Source organism: Bolinopsis microptera, chromosome 8 (assembly GCF_026151205.1).
Source record: "Bolinopsis microptera isolate Bmic1 chromosome 8, MBARI_Bmic_1.0, whole genome shotgun sequence".
Taxonomy (NCBI): domain Eukaryota; kingdom Metazoa; phylum Ctenophora; class Tentaculata; order Lobata; family Bolinopsidae; genus Bolinopsis; species Bolinopsis microptera.
Window position 1 is genome coordinate 16,219,377 of NC_087079.1, and position 10,184 is coordinate 16,229,560.

General features: G+C 41.3%; 1 protein-coding gene across 1 annotated transcript; it reads left to right on the plus strand.

Moving 5' to 3' along the window:
• Positions 1–9,007: 9,007 nt before the first annotated feature.
• On the plus strand, positions 9,008–9,544 carry LOC134820199 (nucleoredoxin-like protein 2). Its single transcript, XM_063830423.1, has one exon. It carries the CDS (start codon positions 9,008–9,010, stop codon positions 9,542–9,544), a length of 537 nt encoding a protein of 178 aa, XP_063686493.1.
• The last annotated feature ends 640 nt before the right edge of the window (positions 9,545–10,184 follow it).

The following is a 10,184-nucleotide window of genomic DNA, read 5'->3' on the forward strand; positions in this document are numbered from 1 at the left end:
ACAATCAGGCACTCGCATACCGCTCCTCTTCACAACAAAGTCTCCCCTGACTCATCTTTATGCACTTATTTTTTGCCAGTGCTTTCAGTTACTCGGATAGTTGTTCGCAGATAGCGTAGCAAAAAGGTGTGGGCTCAAAATCCTTATCGACGTATTTTTAGCCATATTACATGGCTAAAAATACGTCGATTAGGATTTTCAACTTATAGTTGAACCCTGCAATCTGCATCTTTGAATTGTCCTGTTCAGAGATACAAAAACGCCCAAAAAATAGTACATTATATAATTTTGTAGCTTATTACTGTTTGTCCTTTATTAGTTATCGTATCATTAGTGTTGTTAGCTGTTTTAACCCTAAATGTAAGTGTGGTTTACGATAACCTCAAGTCAAAGGATGACACGCTATGAAACGACTATTGTCCCGAACAGTGGCGTAACGTTGCCTGTTGGCGCCCCCCTGCCGAAAAGGCGCCCCCCTGTTGGCGCCCCCTCCCCTTTTGGTGCCCCTCCCTAAAATTGAACAAATTAGGTGATTTTAGAGGATACGCCGGTAAAATCTCTAAAAAAGTGTGTATCTAGAGCAAAACGCGCAGTTTTGCTAGTACTTTAGTTAAGTTTTCGAAATTGTCCCACATTCAAACGACGATTTGGCGCCCCCCTAAGACGGCGCCCCCCTGCACAGCGGGGTCAGCAGGGCCCTTCGTTACGCCACTGGTCCCGAAATGGCCATGTGGTTCAACGGAAAACCTCATGGAGATTACTGACATTGTTAAACATAGGCAATGTAAGTGCAGGTTCAGTTCAGCTGCTCTCGTTTATTGACTGCAGCCCGCAACCGAACTAAACATGATATACGAAAGTTAAGCAGAATTACTGTCACAATTAGCTACAAAAGGCTCATAATCATGCCACCCGATTAGAAAAAGTTCAGATTCATCTACTGGTACTAGCGAGTTCATGAATCCGAGATTTTGGAAACATTTTGGAAACATGTGTCAGAATTGTGTCAGAATTGTGTCCGATTTGGAAACATGCCTTTGTAGCCGCAATTATGCCTGGACTGACTTGAAATCGATCTGGTATGGTAGAGGGACATGTGTACTAACATTTCTAGCCACTCAGAAGTGCGAAATATTGCCCTGGTTCATGGAATGAACGAAATGAACAAAAAATGAACATTGTCCTAGAATCGCCTAAAATGAGCTGAAACCGATTGGGATCGATTGGTATTGATACCACAAGTGTCCCTGAAAAGTTGAGTGGTTCTAGCATGTCCAGAAAGGGCTCTGGGGCAATGTTTCCATTTTGGTGTCAGAGTAGTTGAGCTCGTGGAAACATTTGTGTCCGATTTGGAAACATGCCTTTGTAGCCGCAATTATGCCTGGACTGACTTGAAATCGATCTGGTATGGTAGAGGGACATGTGTACTAACATTTATAGCCACTCAGAAGTGCGAAATATTGCCCTGGTTCATGGAATGAACGAAATGAACAAAAAATGAACATTGTCCTAGAATCGCCTAAAATGAGCTGAAACCGATTGGGATCGATTGGTATTGATACCACAAGTGTCCCTGAGAAGTTTGGTGGGTCTAGCATGTCCAGAAAGGGCTCTGGGGCAATGTTCCATTTTGGTGTCAGAGTAGTTGAGCTCGTGGAAACATTTGTGTCCGATTTGGAAACATGCCTTTGTAGCCGCAATTATGCCTGGACTGACTTGAAATCGATCTGGTATGGTAGAGGGACATGTGTACTAACATTTCTAGCCACTCAGAAGTGCGAAATATTGCCCTGGTTCATGGAATGAACGAAATGAACAAAAAATGAACATTGTCCTAGAATCGCCTAAAATGAGCTGAAACCGATTGGGATCGATTGGTATTGATACCACAAGTGTCCCTGAAAAGTTTAGTGGTTCTAGCATGTCCAGAAAGGGATCTGGGGCAATGTTTCCATTTTGGTGTCAGAGTAGTTGAGCTCGTGGAAACATTTGTGTCCGATTTGGAAACATGCCTTTGTAGCCGCAATTATGCCTGGACTGACTTGAAATCGATCTGGTATGGTAGAGGGACATGTGTACTAACATTTATAGCCACTCAGAAGTGCGAAATATTGCCCTGGTTCATGGAATGAACGAAATGAACAAAAAAATGAACATTGTCCTAGAATCGCCTAAAATGAGCTGAAACCGATTGGGATCGATTGGTATTGATACCACAAGTGTCCCTGAGAAGTTTGGTGGGTCTAGCATGTCCAGAAAGGGCTCTGGGGCAATGTTTCCATTTTGGTGTCAGAGTAGTTGAGCTCGTGGAAACATTTGTGTCCGATTTGGAAACATGCCTTTGTAGCCGCAATTATGCCTGGACTGACTTGAAATCGATCTGGTATGGTAGAGGGACATGTGTACTAACATTTATAGCCACTCAGAAGTGCGAAATATTGCCCTGGTTCATGGAATGAACGAAATGAACAAAAAATGAACATTGTCCTAGAATCGCCTAAAATGAGCTGAAACCGATTGGGATCGATTGGTATTGATACCACAAGTGTCCCTGAGAAGTTTGGTGGGTCTAGCATGTCCAGAAAGGGCTCTGGGGCAATGTTTCCATTTTGGTGTCAGAGTAGTTGAGCTCGTGGAAACATTTGTGTCCGATTTGGAAACATGCCTTTGTAGCCGCAATTATGCCTGGACTGACTTGAAATCGATCTGGTATGGTAGAGGGACATGTGTACTAACATTTCTAGCCACTCAGAAGTGCGAAATATTGCCCTGGTTCATGGAATGAACGAAATGAACAAAAAATGAACATTGTCCTAGAATCGCCTAAAATGAGCTGAAACCGATTGGGATCGATTGGTATTGATACCACAAGTGTCCCTGAGAAGTTTGGTGGGTCTAGCATGTCCAGAAAGGGCTCTGGGCAATGTTTCCATTTTGGTGTCAGAGTAGTTGAGCTTGTGGAAACATTTGTGTCCGATTTGGAAACATGCCTTTGTAGCCGCAATTATGCCTGGACTGACTTGAAATTGATCTGGTATGGTAGAGGGACATGTGTACTAACATTTCTAGCCACTCAGAAGTGCGAAATATTGCCCTGGTTCATGGAATGAACGAAATGAACAAAAAATGAACATTGTCCTAGAATCGCCTAAAATGAGCTGAAACCAATTGGGATCGATTGGTATTGATACCACAAGTGTCCCTGAGAAGTTTGGTGGGTCTAGCATGTCCAGAAAGGGCTCTGGGGCAATGTTTCCATTTTGGTGTCAGAGTAGTTGAGCTTGTGGAAACATTTGTGTCCGATTTGGAAACATGCCGTTGAAAAGAATGAGAAGTGATGGTGGACCCCTAAACGCTCCCAAACGTGCCAGACGTTGAATTTAAATGTTTTTGTATACTATTGAATAATACAGGGGGGGGGGCAAAAGTAAGTACCCATACGTTGGCCTTAATAGCTCAGTCACTGAGTGCCCAATTGAAATAATTATTTTTGGTATGACTTACTACCAAATGAAGGTTCATTTTCGCATTTATTTGATAGTTTTGATATCCGGATCGAACCAAATGTTATTGAATGGTGTTTGGCCATTTAAATTACGTTTGTCCTGAAAAAATGAGTCCTAGCTTCTCAGATGACCGAGATATGAAGATAATAATTTTATGGATAACCGGTAGTAGAGACTTATCAAACTATTGTTTAGGAGGAAACGCGAGCTTTCAGTGTAATACACTTTCATCAGGCTCAAATTATTTGCTATATAGTAGTGTTGCAAGTATTAAGACATATGAAGCATAACAAGTTTGTTCATTACATGTGATCAGGTAATTGGGTTGAGGCTAGACCCGCATTATGGGAAGCATGCAGAGAGCCCAATTATGGTTGCTGTAATTGGGTAATCATTGAGTACCCAATCAATTTTGCTAACGAGATAAACAAATTGCTTGATAACTTCTTCATTTTAATTCCGTTTCGCGCCATCTTTCAGATTATATTCCGGATTAAACGACCCAGGCAATATGTTACAACGGATTCTCTAACATGTTCACAAACACGAATATAAGTAATTCAATGTTGATTGCGTGTGGCCCCCAAAAATCGAATTTTTTAAATTTTGGTGACGGAATTGCCATCTGCAAAGCAACAACTCTCAAATATTATTAATATTTGATATATGTATATAATATATATTATAAAACACGGCGGTGGTATAAGACCCAACGTATGGGTACTGACTCCCCCCCCCCCCCCCCCCCCCCTCAAATCGATTCCAGCTCATTTCAGGCGATTCTAGGATAATGTTCATTTTTTGTTCATTTCGTTCATTTCATGAACCAAGGCAATATTTCGCACTTCTGGGTGGTAAAAAATGTTAGTACACATGTCCCTCTACCATACCAGATCGATTTCAAGTCAGTTCAGGCATAATTGCGGCTACAAGGGCATGTTTCCAAATCGGACACAAATGTTTCCACGAGCTCAACTACTCTGACACCAAAATGGAAACATTGCCCCAGATCTCTTTCTGGACATGCTAGACCCACCAAACTTCTCAGGGACACTTGTGGTATCAATACCATGCCAATCAATCCCAATCGGTTTCAGTTCATTTTAGGCAATTCAAGGATAATGTTAATTTTTTGTTCATTTCGTTCATTCCATGAACCATGGCAATATTTCGCACATCTGAGTGCTTAGAAATGTTAGTACACATGTCCCTCTACCATACCAGATCGATTTCAAGTCAGTCCAGGCATAATTGCGGCTACAAAGGCATGTTTCCAAATTGGACACAAATGTTTCCACGAGCTCAACTACTCTGACACTAAAATGGAAACATTGCCCCAGAGCCCTTTCTGGACATACTAGACCCACCAAACTTCTCAGGGACACTTGTGGTATCAATACCAAGCGATACCAATCGGTTTCAGCTCATTTTAGGCAATTCTAGGATAATGTTCATTTTTTGTTCATTTCGTTCATTATATGAATCATAGAAATATTTCACAGGAAGCTTAAAATGTTAGTACTCAAGCCACTGTATCATACCAGGGCAAATCCAACTCTGTTTACGGACATATACAGCCAAAAACATGTTTCCAAATCGGACACAAATGTTTCCACGAACTCGGATTCATCTTCTGGTACTAGCTGACTTTGTCAAAACGTATAGGCAAAGAAAAACTTATGGGGCGCGGCGGCCGGTACGTTAAATTAAATCCCGCGCGCGCGCGATTATATCTAACCTAGCTATATATAGTTAAGGCCAGAGGGGGGGGGGTAAGGGGTCAAAAAATTCTACCAAAATATTATTTTCTAAATCGATTTAATTTTTAATGACAAAAACATTGCCGCTATTCACATATTTGTAGCTGATTAACTTTATTTTATAATTGAGGTTAACCGATTTTCACAAAATTGACTATACAACATTGAGGTTAATAAAATTGAGGTTAATATTTTATTACACGCCATAATTTTTTGTTATTTCGGTCAGCAAATGTAAACTCTAAATTTTAGGTTCATAATTGTCAGAAAAAGTAATATCCAAACGTGATTAAATGAGGTTAACCTCGTCTTTTAGATATAGCGAGAATAGATCAAATGATAGAGTTATTATTTTCATCGTAAGTTTACGGTATACACATTTCTAAATAGATGACGTGTTGATTGACTTTCTTTTATCTTGGGAAAATGAAAAAAATGAGGTTAACCAACACATTTTGGTACCGTAGGGAATATACATACGATTCTTACTTATGTAATGTACCACAATATCGAAGTGAGGTATCTATTGGTATCACAATGCCTACAACTATAATCACGTGACAAAGGTGATTCGAACTGACCATATTTTAGTAGAAGATTTTACCCGTAAATGGCTAAAAAATGAGGTTAACCTCTCATTTTTTGAATACCTGACTAATCAATTATATTTTAACCTCAAAAACTTAATCGTTATACTGTGCAAATGTTTTACTACATATATAATAACATATTGATAAACCAATCCCAGTGTTATATGGTCTAAAGCGAGGTTAACAACCAAATTTTAAGCAGTTAGTGTTTACAGGAAGTCTTGGTTAACCTCATTTTTTACAATACAAGGAAATTAACTACTGAAAGTAGCTAAAATCATTTAGGGGACGGCCAGGTCTGATCAAGTAAACGTTATTAAGTTTATAAAAAGTCCTAACTAACGAACTGTGATACATTCCAGTGAATATTCAAAATTTTGAAAACACTAAATTGCATCTATCTCAAAACACATTTTTTGACCTTTCGATTCCTTAGTTGAGAAAACCAGCCACCCCCTGATATTGAGATTTGGTACAGTGGTTCCTTGGACAATTATCCTCATTTATTATGTGACCGATTTTTTTTATTTGACTCGGTTCTCGAATTATGAGGTTAACCAGCTAAATTTTCCGAATTTTTGACATGGTTAACCTCATAATTCAAGAACCGAGTCAAATAACAAAAATCGCTCACATAATAAATGAGGATAATTGTCTAAGGAACCACTGTACCAAACCTCAAGATCAGGGAGTGGCCAGTTTTCTCAACTAAGGAATCGAAAGGTCAAAAAAGTTACAGCCGTTTAAAGATCCAGTTCAACATGTAATTACAGGTAAACCTCAAAATTTAGCGCGCGATATCTCAGGAACGCAAGGTCAGATTTTGATCTGGTTTTTTTCTTCTTGTTCGTCTCCAGCAGCTATTATCAAATATGTGAAAACTAGAAAAGTGCCATTTACCCCCCCCCCCCTCTGGCCTTAAACAAGGATCTGAAACTACTAGGTTCCGTACAGACTCAACTCTGCACCCGTGTCAATATGTTCATTATATGCAAGCCTCTTGATTTATAATCACCGAGTCTAGTAATTGTTTAAGAGAGTTCTCTGGCAGTTACGAAACTCGAGAGACTGTGGGATACTGAAGGGAAAGGAAGCAGTTCTAACGAGCTCTTCTCAAACACAAGGATATATTCTTGTGAACTCGGCTAGTATATATGAAACATTTGTCATGGAGTTGTAGAGGGAGTTATGTGCCTCGCCGGGCTAAAGTAGTGGATGACCTTGCTGTACGGCAAGTTAAACAAGGATCTGAAACTACTAGGTTCCGTACAGACTCAACTCTGCACCCGTGTCAATATGTTCATTATATGCAAGCCTCTTGATTTATATAATATACTCGCCCATTGTCACAATCATCGCACATCGGGCGGGACGGGGTTCTCAATTCTATTAACGGGTGACACTCGTAAAATATTTGTTTCAGGACCGTCGACAAGTCCAACTCGGCGAGCGTCCTGGTAGGTTATAAACCTACAACAATCCTATGACGATATGATATAGGTTCCGTACAGACTCAACTCTGCACCCGTGTCAATATGTTCATTATATGCAAGCCTCTTGATTTATAGGGGCGTTTTACCATTTAGTGGACGGCGCTCAGCCTTTCACATTTCATGCTTTAACGGGTGATACTCTTGTAGCGCGATGCACTACTGGGTCGCGCGCGCATCAAATAATGCTTCTCGCAAGATGCACCACTGTGCCTCACCGAGCTGCGAACGATTGACATCGTGAATCAAGTGATACTCTTAAAATATCTGTTCCATATATTCCAGGACCATCGACGAGGCCAACTCTGCGCGCGTCCTGGTTGCTGGTAGGTTGTAAACCTACAATTCATGCTCAATTTGTTCGTGGACATAATCTAGCCCGGGGTCCTCGGATCAATGTCATGAATGTTAACGGGTGATACTCGTAAAATAACTGTTCCATATATCTAATCCGTTCCAGGACCGTCGACGAGTCCAACTCGGCGCGCGTCCTGGTAGGTTGTAAACCTACAACTCGGATGATGATTAATCACTCTACAGTTGACTGTCACGTGACTTTTTCAACCCATTCTCAAGCTGGTCCTGAACGGCTATTCCATATTAATTCGAAACCTCGTCATACGTTGTATGACCCGCCGCACGAGTGCGCGGCTCCCCCTGTATCGTAGAAACTCTATAGTGAAACGACATTGGGGGCCACGACGTGATACAATCGAAACCCTAACCCTTTAATCTGATCCCAAACCTAACCCTAACTTAACGGGTGATACTCGTAAAATATTTGTTCCAATTCGGCGCGCGTCCTGGTTATAGGTTACAAACATACAAACCCTAACCCAATCCTTAACAAAAGCATATAATTATACTGAAACCCTAATGATGAATTAGATTTAGACTAACTTCCTTATACGGTCATATCACGTGATCGAGACAGTTTTTCGCCAATATTTCGTCAGGGGAGCATTTTAACCCTATGTCGTAGTTGTATGACCCACCTGTATCGTTCAAACTTCGCCCCTCTATCGTTCAAACTTTCACTATAGTGAAACGACCGTGGGGGTCACGATGTGATACAACATACAATGTCGTAGGGGGTGATTCGGAATCAGCGTCCGAAAATAAATCGCGGAATGAAGTTGGTCTCAAATCACAACTGCCGGGGGGCCCTTTTATATTAGAACAATCTCGAAAATCGACTGTAAAGTGATTTAGCACGCTCGGGGGTCCTCACTCCTCATATCAGGTAAGGGGCGTTACCGGGGGACGGCCCAGGCCATCAATACTACTAAATAACTACAGGATATGTTATGTGTGTTTGTTTGTAGGTTTATAACCTACCACTACCAGGACGCGCGACGAGTTCAGAGTTGCGGACTCGTCGACGGTCCTAATATTTGAAACAAATATTTTACGAGTATCACCCGTTAAGTGTTCGTTCGCGTGTAATTTCCGAGCGGCTTAATTGTTAATCAAGAAAACGGTCAGACTTAGAGTTATGGGACTGGTTTAGTGAAGTCAATTCCGATCAAAATAATTAATTCCGGGATTCGGGAATCCCGAGCAACGAAAATCCCGGGATTCTCGAAAATCGGGATTCCCGATACAACGTATGACAAGAATAAAAACTCTATTCACTAATCACTATTCAGGATGACATGAAAATGGTTACGGGTACACAAACTACACACGTCCTATTTGCCGAGTCAGAGAAATTCTACTTTCTCGGTCAGTCCGGACAACAAGTCAGCCCAGACGCGCTGCTCGGCAAAGTTATTTGTTTGCTGTACGGTGCCGCTTGGTCCCCACCCTTCTTGGAGTTCTTATCTCTCTTCAAACGATTCTACTCTGAGCTAGAGTCAGACCACGCCCCGCTGCAAGTTATCTACGTGAGTTTTGACAGAACTAGAGAGGAAATGAGGGAGCTGGCGAGTCATTTCCCGACCTCTTGGGTGTCATTACCCCATTCGAGCAGTCTCATAAACTACTTAAAGTTAAAGCACAGTGTGGTGGTAATACCCAGATTGGTGGTTGTGAAAGATAACGGAGAACTCATCACAGATAAAGGGGTGAGAGATGTCAGGAAGAGGGTCAAACGGTGCTTCACGAGCTGGTACAACGCAGCTAAACTAATCCCAGTCAGCCAGGGGACTGAAACAAACCCAGTAAACCAAGGAGCTGCACTGAACCCAAATAGCTAGGGAACTGAAAAAAAAAACTCAGCCAGAAATGAAAGGAATACATACGTTGAGGTCAATCCAGAAATGAAATGATTTCAGTTATCGACCCAGGATTAGCTAGTATTTTAATTCGGCAGTTTCCTCCGATGAAGATTGAAGAATCAGTTACTGTTGTCAACAAGTTTAACATTGGATCTATGCTGGGTGCTGGCTACAAATTTGTGGCATTTAGGGCCATGCAGCTGGCTGACGCCGAGTAGGGTGTTTTGGCCGTTCTAACTTAAGACTTTTAAGAATTAAAGCAGCCGTATTGATCTTCCAAACCTACAACTTTCAAGGGCTAGAATTCGCTGTATTTTGCCGTTAAAACACAACTTGTACTGTTTAACTTCATGATTGGGCCGTAATTCAAAAGCAAATTGGCAAGAAGTGGTGCTCACGGTCTCACTTAACGTCACGCTCAGTTAAGAGCGACCATGGTCTTAAGCGACAGACAGCCTGCAGGGATATGATCCGAATACGAAATATCCTTGTGTTCGGCATTTAATAGCCCTAATTGGTTACTTCGTATATAGAAAAACAAAGGCATGTAGTACTTTAGTTGGCAAAAACTGCTAGGGTTGATAGTTGGAATTTCTTAATGTACAATTTTCAACATTCG

Excerpts from the sequence above, each read along its gene's own strand:
- LOC134820199 (XM_063830423.1), top strand. The coding sequence starts at position 9,008 with ATGGTTACGGGTACACAAACTACACACGTCCTATTTGCCGAGTCAGAG.